The sequence below is a fragment of the Myodes glareolus genome, chromosome 16 (assembly GCF_982192425.1).
Source record: "Myodes glareolus chromosome 16, mMyoGla1.1, whole genome shotgun sequence".
Taxonomy (NCBI): domain Eukaryota; kingdom Metazoa; phylum Chordata; class Mammalia; order Rodentia; family Cricetidae; genus Myodes; species Myodes glareolus.
The window spans coordinates 14,401,696-14,422,330 of NC_142041.1; the positions used below are offsets into that span (position 1 = coordinate 14,401,696).

General features: G+C 41.5%; 1 protein-coding gene across 6 annotated transcripts in view; it reads left to right on the top strand.

Annotated features, from left to right (window-relative positions):
* Positions 1-11,069: 11,069 nt before the first annotated feature.
* Atp6v1h (ATPase H+ transporting V1 subunit H) overlaps positions 11,070-20,635 on the top strand; it is a 74,837-nt gene continuing 65,271 nt past the window's right edge. For 2 of the 6 annotated variants that reach the window (XM_087897093.1, XM_087897090.1), the window contains exons 1-4: positions 11,070-11,224; positions 12,264-12,407; positions 16,348-16,450; positions 17,251-17,340. In XM_087897093.1, the coding sequence (XP_087753219.1) occupies positions 12,295-12,407; positions 16,348-16,450; positions 17,251-17,340 (306 nt within the window). In that variant the 5' untranslated portion in view covers positions 11,070-11,224; positions 12,264-12,294. Of the gene's footprint in view, positions 11,225-11,458; positions 11,507-12,263; positions 12,408-16,347; positions 16,451-17,250; positions 17,341-20,635 lie in introns of those variants that run through there. The other 4 variants (XM_087897088.1, XM_087897091.1, XM_087897089.1 and 1 more) reach the window with 4 other exon arrangements.

Below are 20,635 nucleotides of genomic sequence, written 5' to 3' on the forward strand. Positions count from 1 at the left end.
GGGTTCCCGGTTCCCTTTCCGGGCCACCTGAGAGTGCAGAACTTCCATTAAACCTGGATATTTCTTAATTTGGTTTGTTTTGATTTGGCTTGATTGGGAATTTTGCATCGGCAGGGAGCTAATAGTAAGAAATATTCCTAACAAAAACAAAACACACATTTTTTTTTTCTGGCCTCATTTATTTATTTGGTTTTTTTCTCATGCCCTGGGTGGCCTTGAATTTACTATATAGCCTAGGCTCACTTTGGACTCTGGCTTCTCCTGCCTCCACCTCCAGAGCACTGAGATTATAAACATGTATCCCTACAACAGGCTTCTTTTCTTGACTCTTTATAAAGTTAACTCTGTTTTATTTTTTTTTCTGGTGGGAGGGGAGATTCATTACTAGTACACAATCACTTTCTGCTTCTCTTACACAAAACCTTTTCTCTTAGTTTTTTTTTTGTCAAAAAGAATACACAGATTTCTACTGCTAGTCAAGATGAAATGATAGTGGCCCAATTTACTCTTCCCACAGAAACAAACAAAAGACTTAATGATACCTATAAAAACAAACAAACAAACAAACACCAATGGTACCCGGATATTGGGCATCAGTACTGAGGGGTGGAGATTCCCAGATGACAGAAAAAATACACTGAGGTCCATTTGTCCTGTCGCTTCATGCTGGGAGGAAGGGTTTAGGCTTGGGTTCAGGGAAGGGACTTGCTGCGGCAGGTGAAGAGCTGAGCAGGGGTTCTGGATGATGCTTGGGCATCAGGAGCTCCGAAGGCTGAGAGCTACACAGAGTAGAGAATGGAAACCTTCTGAGGTTTCTGAGGGGCTCAGTGGACCACTATTGTAGTGTGAGGAGACGAGCTGAGGTCAGGGATGGAACCATCCAGAAACAGAGGAAGCCATTCCGAGAGCTCAGGAAGGTCGGGGAATATCGTGCAGCACTTCTCAAAGGCCTTATACTCCATATCTCACTGGGTACGCAGAACTCAGATGAGTTTTGTCTCATTATTGGGGAAATCAAACATAGAATACATACCACCCTGGCCTCCCCTAACAAAGCTTACAGTGAGATGCAAAAGATCATACCCTTGGTAATGGAAGTATGTCCTGGACCAAAGCTCAATATTATGTAGAGCGATAACAGTCATTTCAACACCCAAGGAAACAACATTCAACAGATATGGTGTCTAATAAGTTCCAGGTCTGCCAGGAAGCAGTACCATATATGACCCATAATCAGAGATGAGCCACTCAGCTGAAATTCATGCCCAATGTACAGATAATAGAAATCAGTAGACGGGTAATGAAAACAGTGTTTTACAATGTATTCCACAAGCTCAAAAAGCTAAAGGGGGAAAAAGAATGCATGAAGCAGTGACAAGAGAGATACAAATGTGATTCAAATTAAAATTCTGGGGCTAAAAAATTCACTTGATGAGAATGCAGGATTAACAGTGAATTTGGAGACTATCCAAGGCAAAATACTGAAATAAAAAGAAATGGAAAAATCAACAGAGGGTTAGTGAACTATGGGATACTTTCAAACCATCTAATATATTGCATTCAGTGGAGAGGAGTGTAGGGCCTATAGATCTACCCCTCCTCCTGGGGTTCATATATCGCTTGCAGTTTCTGGCCAAACATTCTGTTTGTTCCTGTGCTCCCTCTGCCCCCACTGGTGGTTGGTTAGCTTAGGGGTTTTGTTTACTCTTGAGCCTGGTAGTTTCCCACCTGCCTGGGGGGATTTCCACTGTGCAGCAGCTAGGTGTATAAGGTCTTTCCTAAGCTTGAATAAATGAAGACCCACGCCTCTTGAGTTCAACCTCCAGGCCCTTGCCTTGGGGCTCACTGGTCAAGCTAGTATAGCAGAATCAGGGAGCCCCAGGTCATAGTGAACAAAAAGGAACATCCAAGGTGGATGTCTCTTGAGGAATTACACCCAAGGTTTATGTGTACACACACCCAAGCACATGTGTGCATGTACTGGTGTGTAAACACACACACATACCACGTACACTAGTAAAGTAATGGCATGGATGTTGTACAGGGAACCATGTTTTGACTGAATTTGAGGCTCATCCCATCACAGGGAATTTATAGCTGACTGGGCAAAAGCCGATGATCACGGAGGTCATATGTGTTTGTTAAATGGACATGCTGTCAAACTGTTTTCCAAATGTTTATGTTTATACACATAGATTCATGATACTCTCAACCTTGGTCGGAGAAGCTTTGGTGGGAGTGGGCAGTGGTTACTGCACAGACTCATAACAGGCCAAAGTACTGAGAGTAAGTGACGGCTGAGTGCTCAGTGCTAAATGGGACGTAAGTCAACAGTCCCTTCTCATCCAAGGCTTAGAGGATATTATGGAAGAGGGAGGTCAAAAAGAAAATAAGACCCAGAGGATAGATGGAGTGTTGTGAAATGCTAGTTTCTGTATAGGACATGGCTGTTGGATTCATGAAATCATAGCGGCTGTGCTTTCCTGTAAAGACCTACATGAGATGAATTCTTTTGTTCTTAAAAAATATAATGCTAGGGTGACCGCAGCTGCTAGTCCAGGCAGAGATGGATAGAGCGGTGCAGGTTCCCCGGGGCAGAGCGGCCCAGACAGGCTGATACCAGCCATGTGGCCGGGAGAGTCAGGCGGGCGGGTGAGCAGATGGTGGAGTAAATAAACATAAGGCTGAACATAAAGCTAAACATTTATTACTTAAAGAAGAGGCAGAGAGACACAGAGACATAGAGACAGAGGAGACACATGCGCACACACCGAGAGAGGGGACAGAAGGAAGGGGACAGAAGGAAGGGGTTAAGATGACCACGAGGGGGTCAGAAGTGGCTGGGAGTGGGCGTGGCTTGCCCTTAAAGGGACCAGAGCAAAAGAATAACAAGTTCTTTCAACATTCCAGGATGGATGGGGATGGACACAGGAGGCCCTCCACTTCTAGCTGGGAAACTCTCGGCAGTTATTGGCTGCCGGGGATCTTGGCTGCTGGGGATATGTAATTACAATATTGCTGCTGATAAGTTGCTTATGATTCACTAAATAACCCCATACGCATATACATGTCCATGCAAACAACCCTAATTAAACTCTGGATTTTGTGGCTAGTGAGGTCACGGCTCTTAGTGAAGAGCCCACTACTGCCATTTTCCTAAACCAGTATAAATTCTTAGCTGTGCCATAAGCGCTTCTCCTCACACCCACAGGTAAGTGCTGCTTTCATCAAAGGAGCATCTTTTTGCAGCACACAGAGACCATTACAGAAAGCCATAATTGGTCACAATGGAGAGAAAGCCGGTCTGGGGCGCCCAGCTCCAGCTGATACATTTACAACCTGGCTTCCGAACCCAAGGCTCAGAGAACATCTTGGTAGAAAGTTTGTAAAAGCCCGAGGACCAGAAAGTTTGCTGCGAGATTGTGCCTGCTAGATGTGGTTGGGAAGGTAGACCTATGAACTCTGAACAAAATGACTGCTAAAGCAAGACCTGAACAATAACAGCAACAGTTGACATGCCAATGTGAAGAGCAGCAATTAAAAACCACAGAAAGGGGAGGATTCACCAGGGATGAGCTCCCGAGTTGATAATTCAATACCAAGTGGTCAGCCATAAAACATAGACATACAAACTATACTATGTGAATCCAACAGGTTGTATTTATATTATTATCACATATATGAATTTGTTAACATAAATATATATAACTTATAACTAAAGAAAAAGAGGACAGAAATTTAAGAAGAAGATGAGGTACATGGAAAGGAAGGGGCGAGATGATGCAGTCATAGTTTAATTAAAAATACACAAAATTTAAGAAAGAATAAAAATTCACTGTGTTATAAAAAGTAAGAAAACATGAAAGTAGGATGGACATGTAGGGGAAAACCTTCCTGAGGTTGTGAAAGGGGTATAGAAGGGGGAATAGGGGATGGGTACGATCAGAATAATATACATCAAAGAAAAAATAAAGACCACAGAAAACGAGAGTAATCCTTGCTTATGAAAATGCATGAAATTACATAAAGTATTTAAGGTAAAAAGTGAGAATTAATAGATTACATATTAGTACCCCGAGTTAATTCACATGAAGAAACACTCCGAAAGGCTAGAGATGAAGCTCAATGGTGGCTCTACTTTTCAGAGTATAGTACTGTAAAAAGAAGTAAAAATTTCAATGGATATTATTCTGTATTTTATAGTAGTGTGCACACATAAATACCCATATTAAGCATTGTGATTATATACCTAGTGCACGAGCCTGCTTGGCTCATTTACCGCAGCCCTTCTGTGTGCGGCTTCAGCATTAATTTAAGTTGGCTTTGAGTACCTGCTGTTGGTTGTCAGTGTGTGCCACTGTGCTACTTTCTCTCTTCCTCAAGCCCCGTGTTGAATCCCCATCCCCTAATGTGAGTGCTTTTAGGCCCTTGTGCATGTCATTAAGCTTAAAGGATTTTTTTTTAAAAAGGTGAAGACTCGATCCAGAAGAATAACAAGTTCTCATCATAAAAGACAAGAGGGAGCTGCTCTCTCCTCACCTTGTAGGGCACAGAGAGAAGTCAGAGCTGGGAACTTAATATAATTTTGAATTTACAGTTTCTAGATCTTTGAGAAATTAACATACTTCCTCCCCCTTCCTTAAAAAAAAAACAAACAAAATAAAGCAAAAGTACAAACCCAGCTTGACTCTCCCTGTGTGGTTCAGGGTAGTCTGGGATTGGAGAGCCCCCTGCCTCAGTTTCCCAATCAATGGAAATATACATTAGCAATATACAGTGTTTATATAGCCTAGCAATATACATGCTAGGCTAGCTTGAGAAACATATTTTTGCTTGTTGATTACTCTGCCTAGTTCAGTACTTTGTCATGACAACTAAAGGTTACTGTTGCAGTTTGTCTTCTATTTTTGCTTTGCTGTTATAAAAAAAAAAACAATAATATAGTGAAAACGGCCAACCTACTGAAAGAAATCTTCAGATTCAATGCAATTCCCATCAAAATTCTAACAGAAATTGAAAGGACAATTTTTAACTTCATATGGAAATGCAAAAACCCAGGACAGTTTAAAAAGATTCTGGGTAATAAAAGAGCTGCAGGAGGTATCACCATCCCCAATCTCGAATTGTAGTGCAGAATTATAATAAACAACAGCATTGCCATAAAACAGATAGAATTGAATTGAACTGAAGACCCAGAAATTAATCCAAAGACTTATGAATACCTAATTTTTGATAAAGAAGCCAGAAATAAACACTGAAAAAATAGTCAGCATCTTCAGCAAATGGTGCTGGTCAGACAGTATGCCTGGATGTAGAATACAAATAGATCCATACTTACCACCTTGCACAAAACTTAAGCTCCAAATAAGTCAAAGATCTCAACATAAAGCCTGGAATACTGAACCTGATAGAAGAGAAAGCGAGAAATAGCCTTGAACTCATTGGCCCAGGAGAAGATTTCCTGAACAGAATACCAACAGTGCAGGCACTAAAATCAACAGTTAATAAAAGGGACCTCATGAAACTGAAAAACTTCTGTAAGGCAAAGGACACCAGACAAAGTAGCAGGCTACAGAATGGGAAAAAATTTTCAACAACTACATGTCCGAAAGAGAACTAATATCTCAAACTTACAAAGAACTAAAAATAAAACGAAACCAACAAAAGCTAGACATTAAGAAAACACATAACCCAATTAAAAATATAGTACAGTGGGTTGCCTTGCCCAGCCTTGATACTAGCCAAGGTGCTTAGTCTTATGACAACTTGATATGTCATGCTTTGTTGATACACATGGAAGGCCTGTCTTTTTCTGAATAGAAACAGAAGAGGAGTGGATGGGATGGGGGAGGCAGAAAGAAGGTAGGGGAAGGGACTGGAAAAGAGGAGGAAATGGGAAACTGTGCTAGGGATGTTAAATAAATAAATGCATAAGTTAAAAAATGTGATACAGATCTAAACAGAATTCTCAAGAGGGGAAAGTTAAATGACTGAGAAATACTTTAAAAATGTTCAACATTTTTTCATCAACAGGGAACTGCAAATCAAAACTATTTTAAAATTTCATCTTACATTCATCAGAATGGCCAATACCAAGAAAACAAATGACAGTTCACGTTGACAACGATGTGGGCTAGGGAGCACTCGTCTACTACTGGCAGAAGTGCAGAACAGTCACTATGGAAATCAGAGTGTTCCTCAAGAAGCTGGGATAGATCTACATCAAGATCCAGTTATACCAGTCTTGCACATATAAACAAAGGACTCTATATCCTACTACAGAGAAACTTGCTCAACCATGTTACTGCTGCTCTATTCATAATAGACAGAAATTGTAAACAACCTAGGTGCCCCTCAACAGATGAAAGGTTAAAGAAAATGCACTCAGCTATTAAAAAAAGTTTTCAAGAAGTTTTCAAGAAAATGGATGGCGCCAGAAAAAAAATTGTCCAGTATGAGGTAACCCACACCCAAAAGATAAATATGGTATGCATGCACTTATATGTGGATGTTAACTTTAAAGTTTTCAATAAGCAGGCTGCAATCCATATAACCAAAGAGGTTAAGTTTACTGTAAGGGACTAGAGGGAAGGAAAGGTTCTCCCTAGGAAGGTGAAATAAAATATATAGTTATGGCTGGGGGTGGGGGAGACTTGAATTGAAGGATCAAATGTCAAATGGGGTTGGGGGAAGGGAGAGATAAGAGAGTGTGGTGGTTGGATAGGAATGGCCCCCACAGATTCCTGTGTGTGAATGCTTGGCCCATAGGGAGTGATACTACTAGGAGGTGTGGCTTTGTGGAGTAGGTGTGACCTTGGAGGAAATGTGTCACGGTGGAGGAGGCAGGCTTTGAGGTTTTATGTGCTCAATCTAGGTCTGGTGCGGCAGTTTTCTTCTGCTGCCTGTGGTTCAAGATGTAGAACTCTCAGCTCCTCTCCAGCATTGTGTCTGCCTGGATGCTGCCGTACTTCTCTCCGTGAAGACAGTGGTCTAAACCTTTGAAAAGAAACTGTAAGTCAACCCCAATTAAATTAGTTTCCTTTATAAGATTTGGAGGTCATAGTGCCTCTTCTTAGCAATAGAAACCTTAACTAAGACAGGGAGGGAATACAGAGAGGGACAGCTAACTCTAAGGGCCATTTGAGAGGTAGTATGGAAACCTACTACAGTAGAAGCTTCTTAAAAATACATACAAATAAAAAATAAATCTAAATGGAATCACAAAATAATTGGAGAGCAAAAGTCACAACTAGACACCTTTCATCCCTAAATGACACCTCAAGTGCTAAGGTTACATCTAATTGACTTGTTGGTCAAAGGGCTCCATAAGCCCCCAAGAACCCAGGCTATTGCCAGCTATTGGCTGCTCTACAAATTGATGATAAGGCCCTATTGCTGAAGACAGCACCTACATACCTCATTGAATACAGAGAAATTGAGCTGGTTGCTACCTAGAGCCTTCACCCGTACTGACTAATGTTCATGGTGCTGGAAGATGCTCTGCACACTACCAGAGGAGAAAGGTAAACATCAACACAGCTACAAACCCTTAGATCTATAATGATGTCCTATTAGTTAGTGTGTAACAGTTTCCTCTGAGATTGAAATATTACATACTGTAGGAAAAGCTCCTTAAACGTGAAGGTAAACTCAAGATAGCTTCAGGAAGCCCCTGAAACTGACCAGATTCACTAGGCCCCTCCCTGCCAAAGTAAGAAATAAAAGCCGAGAGTCTCCCTTGGAGGAACAGAGCTAAAAAGGACTCAGAGAAGAAGCCAAGCTGCAAAGAAGACTGAGACCACCCCAGCTACCTCTAACAGATTTAGACCAGAATCACTTGAAAAGGATACTCTCTTAACTGCTGAGCTACCTCCAGGCTGTGCAGTGTGCTCCCAATCCCCAAATTTTGTGATCTGTCATCTATATTGGGGTGGGCTTGGTGATACAGGTGTTTGTGAGTCATTTCTGCTCTTATAAGTAACCCCTCACCCACATTCCTTAAGTAACCCTGGTAAAACCCATTGGTTCATGAAGTTGGACTTTGGTGCTATTCATGCTTTGGTCTGTCATGGGCTCCATATCTGAGATGAGCAGACATGTGTGTAGTGTCTCTCTCCTCCCAAAGTTTTGTAACACAACAGCTGTATGCTAGATACGCTGCTACAATAGTGGCATACAGGCTGTAGAAGTAATCAGCCAGTCTCTGATTGGATTCAAGGCCCACTCCATGAGGTGGAACCCATAGCTGACACTATCTGAGTGTCCTAGACTCAAAGAAACCCGAGACTTGATAGGCCATGGACCTAGGGGAAAATCACTTACTATTTTTCTGCTAAAGTAACCTAACAAGAAATTTACCCCTAATGACATTCATCTATACTCATAGATCAGTGTCTGGCTCAGTGATCATCAGAGAAGTTTCAAAGACTATACTGACTGGTTTTGCATCAACTTGGCACAAGCTAGAGTCATCAGAGAGAAAGGCACATCAATTGAAAAAAATGCCTCGGTAAGATCCAACTGTAAAGCATTTGTTTTCTCAGTGCCTCAATGGTGGAGGTCCCAGACCATTGTGGTGCTATCCCTGGGCTGGTGTTCCTGGGTTCTATAAGAAAGCCCATTGAGCAAGCCAGGGGGAGCAAGTCAGTAAGCAGCAGTCCTTCATGGCCTTTGCATCAGCTCCTGCCTCCAGGATCCTGCCCTATTTGAGTTCCTGTCCTGATTTCTTTCATAATGAATAGCAATGTGGAAGTGTAAGCTGAATAAACCCTTTCCTCCTCAACTTGTTTTGGTCATAGGGTTTTTACCAAAGCAATAGAAACCCCAAGACAGAGACCCACAACTGGGCAAAGTGCAGAGCGTGAAAGACCTTGAAACATTCAGTCCTACATCAAATCCCTCCCCTCGGGGCTCAGTGAACTCTGCAGAAAAGGAGGCAGAAATATTGCAAGACCCAGTGTGAATGTAAGACACCACAGAAAAAAAGGCCAACTAGACTCAACAGGGCTGATGCACATTTGAACTCACAGAGACTGTGGCAGTGTGCACAGGTCTGAGCCAGATGGGCTTCCAGTGATAAGAGAGGAAGTGGACAGAAGACCCCATCTCTAACCCAGAAACTATCTCCAGTTCATAACCACCCACAAAGGAAAACTTAATTTTCTTCAGTAGAGTCCCACTGGGTCCACAAACCACACTCCAGGGCAGGCCCCATATCCAGCAGCTGATGGCCAACACAGAAAGAACTCAATGCTAGTTTTGGACTCTATTTCCCTCATAATGCTTCATAATGCTTTATCTGCATATTTTCCCCTACAGGTCTTTTGCTTACATATTATGGTCTCCAGTTTTTCTTTTTTAAATCCTTATTGGATTTCTTTTTTTCTTGTGCTTTTCCTTTGGCTCCTTTCTTTTTTTTTCTCTGTTGATTTGTTTTGTCTTATCAGGTTGGTTTTTATTTTGTTGTATTTTATTATTAATAGATTGTTATTATTACTACTGTATTCCTTTAGTTTCCTAATGAGATAGAGCAAGAAAGGATGTAGATTTGTATGAGTGGGGAGGATCTGGGAGAGGGGAAGCAATCAGAACATATTTAATGAAAAAAAAACCCCTATATTCACTAAAACAAAATAAAACAAAAAATTGTACTGAAATGTCTATACATTCATCTTCACACACTGATGCTAATGGTTCCGTAGAAGGGAATCCTGAAGGTCTGACTGTTGGGTTACAAAGTGCATACACTAAAAATTTGGGTAGATACTTTTGGAAGTGCTAGGCTTCACTTCATAACGATGCTCTTTTGTAATAGCTAGGCCGTGTCTCCTGTACAGCTTGGAAGCTGCTTTCCTATTTGTCATAACAGATACAGAGAGTTCCTTGACAGGCTTACTGCTGACATCTGAGGCCAGGAATCATCTTCTGTGTGGAGGTGGTGTGCTGTTGACATGCTTTCTGCACGTCATCTCAGTGACTCCTGGGTATCAACAAAAATCAGCAGCACTCTCTCACTACTGCGGTAGGGACACCGAAGTCCCAGTTTCCACCTTGAGGATTGGTTTCCCCACTCCTAGGACCTCTAAAACATGCATTGCATTTCCAAGACAGTTTATGCAAACTGCTTTGAAACCTGTAGGTTTGCTACCAGTGAGTTATTTTACTCAGTGGTTATTGGGTCAATTCTAGTGTTTTCTTGGTAAGCAAATCTTCAACAAAGGCTATAGATTTTGTAGCTCCTTTGGGCTGGGGTAGCAGAGCAGGCTTTTCCAAGGCTGTAGCATACATTCATTCCAGCCTGAAGCTGTTCATCTGGGAGAGCACTATTCTAGACTTTTGACCCACACATTAGAAGATAATGACTTTATGCTTGATTTAAGCCACCAAAATGGTGATAATTTGTTGCAGTATTGATAGAAAATCAATAATAATCTACACAATGTATGTATCTTTATAGCAATGTATGAATTTGGTTTTTGATGGTTTTTTATAAACTTGACCTGATTTTTTTTCTTAGTAGAAATATACTGGTTATTTCTATACATTCCCTTGTATGCTTTTACGCCCCTCCAAACGCTATTATATAGACTTCCGTGTAACCCGAAGACAAGGGCAGCTGAGACCTTCCTAGGAGAAAATCTGGATTTAGGATAGGTTGGGAGATGAAACAACACAAGCCGAGAGAAACTGAAGTTAGATACAAAATGAATAATGTTTTTCTGAAACATACATTATCGGTTAAGTCTGGAACCTTGGGTCTATGACTCATTTCACAGCCTCAGTTTTTCACCTCAATTCTGAGAATGAGTGCCAGGTTCACTGAGATGGTCAACTCAACAAACCCACAACGCTCAAAGCTCGTAAAGCAAACTTCTCCGAAGACTGATGTTAGGAGTTTTGGTTTCTTTGGCACTGATGGCTTGTGGGGTCGCGAACTCCGGGAGACCCAAACACCCAGGGAGGTGACTTGCGCAAGGCAGCCTCAGGCGCGCGCTCACACTAGTCTTGGGCCCTCTCGGCTTCCGCCCTCCGCAGCGGTCACGTGCCCGCGCTCACGTGCCTGACGCCGCTGTCACTGTGCAGTTGTTCCGGCTTCCTGCGTCTGAGCGCCTAACGTCTGCCGCCTAGTCGCCTCCGCTCTGCTCCGGCTCTGCTGTGGCCGCAGAGCCTCGGAGCTCGACCGCAGCCCGCCCGCCCACTCCTTCGCGTCCCCGCCGCTGTCCAGGTGAGGCCGCCCGGGGCCACTGCTTTCCTTGGGGCCCCGTAGGTTTGCTGGACCGCAAGGCCTTCCCGGCAGGACAGACTGGAGAGCTCGAGGGGGGCGGGCAGGCGGGGGCGTTGGGAAGGCCGCTCTGTGCACCCGGGTTCCAGCCACGCCCGGAGCGAGCCGGTTCTGCCTGGGTCTGGCGGTCTGCGCCGACCTCGCTTGTTTAGGCTGCAAGTTCCCACCTAGAGAAATGCAGTTCCGCACTGACTAAGCACAGTGCGAACGCGGAATAGAATCGGGGTATGCTTGTTTGCTTTCTTCTGGTCGTGGGCAAGAACATAACGTTTTGGGAATGGGAAGCCAGGATTTTGTGTCGTGATAAAATGAGGTGTAAGCTTTTATCTGCAAATTGTACATTTTTCTTGTTAGACTAAACTCCCGTTGTTGGGTGGACCCAATTTGTTCGAGAAATTATCCTCAGTATTTATTTTGAAAATGTTGCCAATCTTTATTGGAAAGGAAGGCACTGGTTTCTGAAAATCTACCATGCCGCTTGGTATATTTCGAACCAGTAATTTTAAAGGAAGGAATTAACATGGCTTTTCAAAATGAAGTATAATAGATGCCAATGAAATACATAATTGACCTTTTCCTGTATTTAATAGTATTTTCTGTACAGGAGATTGGAATGTGATTTAATAGATTTAAAGTAGTGCATTTTTGCGTTGTTGATAGCATGTTCAAAGTACTGGGTATGATTGCACCAGAGGTGGTCTTATTTGATATTCTATTTAATTCCAGTTTTGCTATCAGTCTCTTAAATGATCATTTAAAAAGTCTGTATATTAAGGCTAATAGTTAAAAGCTCTTCCCTGAAAAAGAAACCTAGAAAGTTCTTTTATAGGGGGCCGTGGACAAGATTTGAAATATGTCAATGCTGTTTATTTTTAGGATGTTTGATATTTAAGTTAAATGAAATTAATATGGCTACATTATGCTAGTAGTTTAGAAAATATAATGCCTGCTATTCTGTTTTTGTCTTGACCCTACATTGAAGATCTGTGTAGAAGCATACACTATCATATTAGATGACCAAAATGGACATCCGAGGTGCTGTGGATGCTGCCGTCCCAACTAACATCATCGCGGCCAAGGCTGCCGAGGTCCGTGCCAACAAAGTGAACTGGCAGTCTTATCTTCAGTAAGTCCGCTTTGCTGTGAATCATGGCCGTCATGTGCTTTTGCATCCGGCTTTTTCATGGTCATGCTTCTGTGAGAGAAATACTGGAAAAATACTAACTGTGGAAGATCCTCTCCTGGCTGTCTTAGGGAGCCTCCTGCTGTGGTAGGAACAGCTTGGGGAAGTAGAGCAGTACATGGTGATTATTTTATTTTATTTTGTGTGCATGACTGTTTTGCCTGCATGTTCGTATGTGTACCACATACATGCTGGTGCCTTCAGATCGCAGAAGAAGGTCTCAGATACCCTGGAACAGATGGCTGTAAAACAACATGTGTGTGCCGACCTTTGCAGGTCAGAGGATAGCTGTGGGAGAGCTGGTCCTCTCCTGCCCTTTGGTGCTGGGATCAAACTCAGGTTGCCGGACTTGAGTGGCAGGTGCCTTCTCACTGGCCCTCATGCTTTCTTGATTATTATTCATCACTGCCTTTTATTTTGTGTAGGTTTTATTTCGACATATTTATAACTGAATTTCTGAGGGTCAGATTTGGATATGCACATTGAAAAACCAATTGAGTAATCTTGCTAATTTATTTTCCTTGCCTACACAAAGGTTATATAGTATAGTGTCTCAAGAAGGAACTCAGAGTATTAGAACAGACCTTTACTTGATTGTTAGCTGTGATGATAGGAAACTATCTGTATACAGAAAAAAAAAAGGATAGCTAATTCTACCATCAGAAGTCTCCTGAAGCAATGAGCCTTCAGTTTAGTCTTCAAGGATGAATGCATGGCAGAAAAGAGGACCTGTCGAGATACAACCAGCGATTGTACTGGAAGTTATTTATTGTTTGAAGGCAAGCAGAGGTGAGAGCAAGCTCACAGCAAGGCTGGGGTGCATAGGTGCCCTTGGGAGGAGTTGGCCTGTCCCTGCCACTTGGTGCTCTTCAAGATGATTCCTAAGTCATGAAACCCACAATATATTTGAAGTCTAAGAAGGTCAATTTGTACAACTCATGAAAGTGATAGGTGATTGTAGGTGGCAGTTTGTGTCCCAGAGTTACCTTTTTCAGAACAGTCACTGTCCTCGTGGGGATACAAGGAACAGAGTTTACCATTTACTCTTGAAGCTGGAGGAGCTCAGATGTAGAGGGCTTGTACAGTGAGTGTGAGTGTGGGCTGCACTGTCCTGTCACAAGAATCCACGTGCCCCTTCTCCTGAAAGTCACTGCTGAGGCTGCTGAGGTTCTTGGTGGGGAAGTAGCTTAGACATAGGGAGAATCTGTCGGGGTAGTGGTAAGGTTGTTAGAGTGGTCAGAATTGCACGGTTAGTGCTCAGTTTAATGTGCATGGGCAAAAGCTGTCTAAGATGACGTCTAGATTCCTATTTTAAGGACCTGGGTTATCATGGGAGCCAGTCGCCCAAGGATTCATGGAGGAAAGACTTGATCAATGTGTAATTGTTTAAATCCTCTGAGCTCTTGACTTCTTCTGTTCAGAAAGTTTTCAGATTAGAGGACAAGGAGTTGCATGTTTGTAGAGCCTGACTCTGTTTGTAATGCAAACAAAGGACTGTTGATCAGAAAGCACTAGCAGAACGTTCTCTGACTTGGTTTTGCAGTGTTTTTAGTTACATGGAGGTTTTTCAGTTGTGTACTTTTCCAGTCCTGAGGCCTTAGTGCTACATACATCCTATTTTCCTTTTTCCTAGTTTGGGCCTTTATTTTGTTGTCTGTGTTATAGATTCCTTTTTTAAGTCCCCTCTGCTCTCTATGTTCATGTGCAAATGTTCATCTTACATAACCAGATGTCTGTTCTTGAGCCTTCTGATGTGGAACACTAGTGGGAATAAAATGTCTTTCCTGAAAGAACAGTTACAGGCTGCACGTGACATACATAATCAGTGGATCTGACCAGTGGGTTAGACTTCTACTGATGACATAGAAACCTATGGGAGCATTTCCTTGTAACAGAAGTTCAATCAATATGCATTTGTCCTCATGCGTTAACATGCTATGAAAATACAATATTCAAAATGTATTTGTATTTGATTAAGCTTTTACTTAAGTAGGCAGTACAAAAAGCAAGTGGGAATGAGTTTGTGCTAGTCAAAAAGGAATCTACCAAAAGTATATGTTGAGGATACAAGAATCACAATACTCTAACCTTACTTTTGAACTTCTAATGAAGAAACAGACTCTAATGAAGAAACAGACCTTTGATGAATTAAATAATAAATTGTGATAACTATTAAATGAAGAAATGTTTCACATATATGCACACATACATAGACATAAAGCAAAAGAAGGTTAACAAAGAAGAAACAGCTGTCCGGAAACATTGGGGAAGTCTTCACAGAGCACATGAAGAATCTCACAGTCATTAACTAAGTGGGAGGAAGGGGACTGCAGTGCAGGGAGCCCTGCTTGGAGAGCTCAGCCTTGAATATGTGGTGCTTGGAGGCTTCAAGTAGCTTGTGGTTCTGTTTCTTTTAGGAGTTGTATGTGTCCTGAAGTGAGTCATATGGAGACTTGAAGGGCAGTTCTGCTGTCATGTCTTACCAAGGGGGGTCTGGATTTAGACTTTAGGGTTTGAGGGTGGTGGCGGTTATTGTGCCTTAACCGAGTCCTTGTTGATGGAGCAGCTGGAAGGGTAAGCCAGATGGAATTGACAGGTTCAGTGGTGATGTTGCTGAATCTGTTTCTGCTTGGAAATAAGAGATGGCCATAGATGATTTGCTGGAGAGAGGAAGATTGGATTCTCTTGTAAATCCCTGGAAGAAAAGAGTTGTGAAGGAACTCCCCTGGGAGGAAAATAGGAAGTGGGATGACTTTGGGGAGGATAGAGGTCAGAGTGGAGAGGTTATCTTTCTTTCCTCTCTTCCTCCCTCCCTTGTTTTCCTTTCCTTTCCTTTCCTTTCCTTTCCTTTCCTTTCCTTTTTTTTTTTTTTTTTTTTTTTTTTGTCTCTTGGTTATTTTTCAAGGTAGGGTCTCACTGTGGAGTTCTGGCTGCCCTGAAACTGATTATATTGACTAGCCTGCCTCTGCCTCCCAGTGCTGGGATTAAAGGCATATGCCACTATGCCTGGCTAAGGAGAGGTTACTTTTCAGAGAGGGAGCATGACTGTATTCTTAGTTGGAAGACAAAAGTGTCAGGAAATGACTATAGAGTGAAACTGTACAGTGGCTTTGTGTATAATGGATTTGAAGGCCAAGTAAATATGTTGGGCTTGTGGTACGAGGAATTAAGGAGACTTTGAATAAAAGTAAGAGGTGACACTATTGAATCCTTACACTGGGTAAGGTGCTGTATTAACTGTGCCTTAGATTATGTAGTTCGTCCTCTGTACAAGGTCTTTGAAAGTCGTGTGGTTCTTGTTCCTATTTTGCATAGGTAAGATAGTGGTAGTGCTAAACTTTTAATGATGACAAGGCCCTTAGCACTACTGTTTATAATTATCAAAGGATAATTTCAACAAATTAAAAAATATTAGTTCCCTTTGTGTTTCTACAGTCAGGCAATCCTATCCCACAAAATGGAGAGTTTTCTGTTAGGCTGACCAGAGGAGGCTAGTTTAATAGAAAGGCAAGGAAAGCAGAAACTAAGGTCAGACAGTTCAGCCCTCATTGTGGGCTCTTGTCCTAAGACGGGGATGGAGAGCAAAATAGCTATGGTTAGGTTGGCCAGGTGTGACTTTTTGGTTAGAATTTCAGCACAGGATGCTCCTTATTATGCCCATTGAATCTATGCTGTTGGGGGAAATTCGTCTGCTGTCTTTTCTGGTTATGTTAGACTCTTTAGTTAGTTCTTCAGGGCCCATGTGCAGGAACCTAATACAAAATAGTGGCTTGTAATTTTCTTGAACTTACTAAGGAGAAAGGAAAAGCATTAAGAATCTCTGTGTCACTCACAGTGGCTGCTCAGTACTTACTGAACAGAAGAATTTGTCCTTGCTTTCTAGGGGGCAGATGATTTCTGCTGAAGACTGTGAATTTATTCAAAGATTTGAAATGAAAAGAAGTTCTGAGGAGAAACAAGAGATGCTTCAGACTGAAGGCAGCCAGGTGATCCTTCCATTTGTTTTATAATGAGCACTTATTCCCTGTCATTACAGAGTCTGGGATGGACTGGGGTGTAGCTCACTGGTAGAGTACCTAGTTAGCGTGCATAAGGAGGACCATGGAGTCAACCTCTAGCCTCAAACTGCAACGTAGAAAACCTTTAATGACTATGTCGTATACTGTACATATGTTATTCACATTAATATTAGTAATAACAATGCTTTTTGCCATGGTAGGGGTAAGGTCCATGGGTTTTTGCTTGCTAGGCAAGTGCTCCACCAGTGAGTTCTATCCAAGTTAGTCTAAACAATAATGAATAAAATAATATTTAAAAGTCATTTTTAGTTTTTAATTGTCCACGAGGTGTTACGCTGTCCTTAGATCAAGAGTAACAATTGCTAGGTGTGTGTATTTTAAAATAGTAACTATTTAAAGTTTATCACTAGATATAGTCAGAAATCTGATAGAAGTCATGGCAAAGTTCTTAGATCTCATCATGATGATGTTTATGAAAAGTATACCTTTACTTTGTTATCTACTAATATTTCTATCTTGTTCTATGAAAGAGAAATAATATCTTATAGAAGTTCCATTAAAATTATGAACAAATGGGAATAATGTGCTGGTGTGGTGGTATATGCCTCTAATCCCAGTACTTGGGAGGCAGAGGCAGGGGATTCTCCATGAGCTCGTGGCAGTCTGTCCTACACAGTGATTACCAGGACAGCGAGGGCTACATGGTGAAACTCTTTCAAAATTTTAAAAAAAGAAGAGAGCAATAAAATTAATTTTGTGTTTTGCAGTGTGCTAAAACATTTATAAATCTGATGACACACATCTCCAAAGAACAGACAGTGCAGTACATACTAACCATGGTTGATGATATGCTGCAGGTAGGTATAGTCCTCGTACCTTGGGGGACTTTGCAGTTTTATATACAGTATAATCGCTTAGTGATTCTCTTCTAGAGCTTGATACATTTTCTTCCTTTACTAGTAATACTAACAGTACTTACATGAAGCTGATTTCCATTTTTGCAATACCAAGTAATTATGCTTGATTTTCCTGAAATTGGCTCAAAGTTGTTTTTTCTTTCTTTTTGCTTGGACTGGGGATTGAACCTAGGGCCTCATGCATGCGAGGCAAGTCCTCCCCTTATTTACATATAGCCCAGGCCTTCCTCCTAATTTAATATCATCACAACCTATGAAACCTCCAGACTCCTCTGTCTCATAACCAGCTTTTGATGCTGTTTGTTCTAGGCCAGGAACAGATAGAGTACTTTAGCTCTTTTGATGCAGTTTGATGTATAATGTGAACTTTCAGTTGCCTAAAATTCTGCTTACTCCTTTAATTGCCTGTGAATTCAGAGAGGCCTAGTAATAATTTTGTATTTTAAACTACAGTATAATCTTGGCTTAATTTATAGAGCAGGATTTATGAGATGGGTCCTTCAGCTGTTTAAACTAGTGCCTGTCTGTTTCTCAAGAGCCATGAAGAGGCTGGGGGATTTAGCCCACTTGTAAAGGCTTCTTTAGCCTGTGAAAGGACCTAGGTTCAGCTCTCTGTGCCCAGTACTGGGGGAGGAGAAGAGACACTGGGAGAAAAGTGCTAGTTTGGGTCCTTAAAGAGTACTCTTGTGTAAGTTTATAAGGAAAAAACCCCAACATATTCATGGCCTAGTTCCTGACATGTATAGTGGCCATTATTAGGGATATATAAATGAGGAAGAATGACTCAGTTGTTGGGGCCCCTCAGGTTTTTAGGGAGATAATTATAGTCACAATCCTTGGTTGATTAAGGCTTGTCTGATAATGGTCTCATCTTTCCACACACTTAGTCTTTTAAAACAGGAAGGTTAAGGAAAGCAGGAATGCTGTGATCTGCCTTGGTTATCATGTGGGTCTGGATATGTGAGTTATGATAAGCATGTGAGTTAGTGTGGAGACTGTAGTGTTAGGTACATGTATTGTATGTAGGAAACACATGTGTCTTTAGTTCTTAGACAAATACCAGTATGAACTCACAGTTTGTCATTTATAGATGCCTCTTATTTTCACCTCAACACTAGACTTTTGGTCCTTTATTGCTATGGTTGGAGGGGTGAAGCACGATTAATAAAAACTCAGAGAGAGAAGGAAACATCATGCCTCTTGTACTAAGATATATGTAATTATCATATTTTGAAAGTATGCTTCTCTCTGAAACTTACTAATGCTTTCTATGTTAGTGTTCCATAGTTGTTTGTGTATAAAGTTTGATATACCTACAATATACTTTCATGATGCTTTTGCAATGATTAGTTTTAATAGTCAATCTGATACAATCTCTAATTACCTGGAAGGGAGTCTTAATGAGGGGTTATCTTAATCAGGTTTGCCTGTGGCATGTCTGTAGGGAATTATCCTGATTATGTTAACTGAGACAGGCAGGGAATCCTGAGCTCTCTGAGTGAAGTAAGCCGAGCGAGGAGTGGCGCTCACACTGTAACCCTTTCTCTCAGCCCTTGATTCTGGATGTGTGACCAGTGGCTTCAAGTTTTTGCCTCTGACTTTCCTGCCACGATGAACTGTAATCTGGAACTGTAAATAAGCCCTTTCTCGTTTTAGTTGCCTTTGCCAGAGTATTTTCTCACAGCAGCAGAAGGGAGCCTGAGTTTCTAAGATACAGGTGTTCTATATGCTAATTTTATGTGTTCTATTCCTTCAACATGTGCTGAGAATGAAATTTAAAATCTCCTTTCAGCCGGGCGGTGGTAGCACACGCCTTTAATCCCAGCACTCAGGGAGGCAGAGGCAGGTGGATCTCTGAGTTTGAGGCTAGCCTGGTCTACAAGAGCTAGTTCAAGACAGGCTCCAAAGCTACAGAGAAACCCTGTCTCGAAAAACCAAAAAAAAAAAAAAAAAAAAAACTTCATGAGTGTTTTTCTGACTTTTCTGTTGTTGCTTCTTCTGACATAGATTATAAAGGTGAATAAAACATTATTTGACTTATATATTCATTTCTGTTACATTTTTTTTACTGTTTTGGGACATTTAATAGTAGAAAGTTCTTGCCATAAAATGAATTGAAGCCAAATGCATTAATATTGGGATAGCAAATTGTGGTAATGGTGTGGAACCACACCCCCTCCTCCTTTTTCCTGTCCCTTCTCTTTTGTGTACACCCCCTTTCCTTTCTCTCTTTCAACTCAAGATTTGCCTCTGTAGTCCAGGCTGACCTCAAACTGAAAATCTTCTTACCTGAGGCTCCCTGGTGCAGGGATAATATTGTTGTGTCACCATTCCCAAACCTGTGGTTTCTTTATGTGTGCATGAGGTTTTTTTTTTTTTTTTTTACCTGCTTGTACCACTTTCTGTGTACCACTTTTCATGCCTATTGCCCACAGAGCTTGCGAACTGAGGGAGCATTGTATATCCTAGAACTGGAGATATGATTGTGACCATGTTGGTGCTGAGAATTGAACCTAGGTCCTCTGCGAACCATCTCTAGTCACCCCTTCCTGCCCTGCATGCTGTGGTTTATTGTTTGTTTCTACTTGCCTGTCACTGCTTCAGGTGAATGATTTTATTTTAGGTTCATCTCTTATTTCCATTATGGACTTGGGTGTTGCTTTGTAAATTGAACATGTTTTTCTTTTCCCTTCTTCAGATCTCATACATGTTAAGTAACTACTCTACCCTTGAACTATTGAGCTATGTATACTCAGTTTATATCTATTTCTTTTAGAAGGTGTATTAAGCAATCTTCATTTATAACTGTTACTAATAAGTTTCATCTAGACTCTGATAAGCACCCTATAACTTGTTTTTATTTTTTATGTGGCGGGAGCTTGAACCCAGCACTTCATGCATGCTAAGCAAGGTCTCTGCAGTGGATCTGTGCTCTCAGTCCTTTTTTCCTTTTCTTTACCTCCTCTTCTCCCTTCTTCTTCCCCTTTCTCATTTTCTTTTTTCCTTCCTTCTCTCCCACTCTACCTCTTTTTCTTTCTTTCTTCTTTCTTCCCTTCCATCGGGACTTTGCTATTGGAGGCCAAAGTGGCCTCCAACCTAATCTCCCCAGGGGGTTATAGGTGTCTACCATCAGGTGTGGCTTCTGTTTTTAGATAGCATCTTAGACTGTTTTGCCCAAGCTGGTCTTGAATTTCTGAGTCTGTCCTTAAATTAAATTTGGCTGTTTTATTCTCTT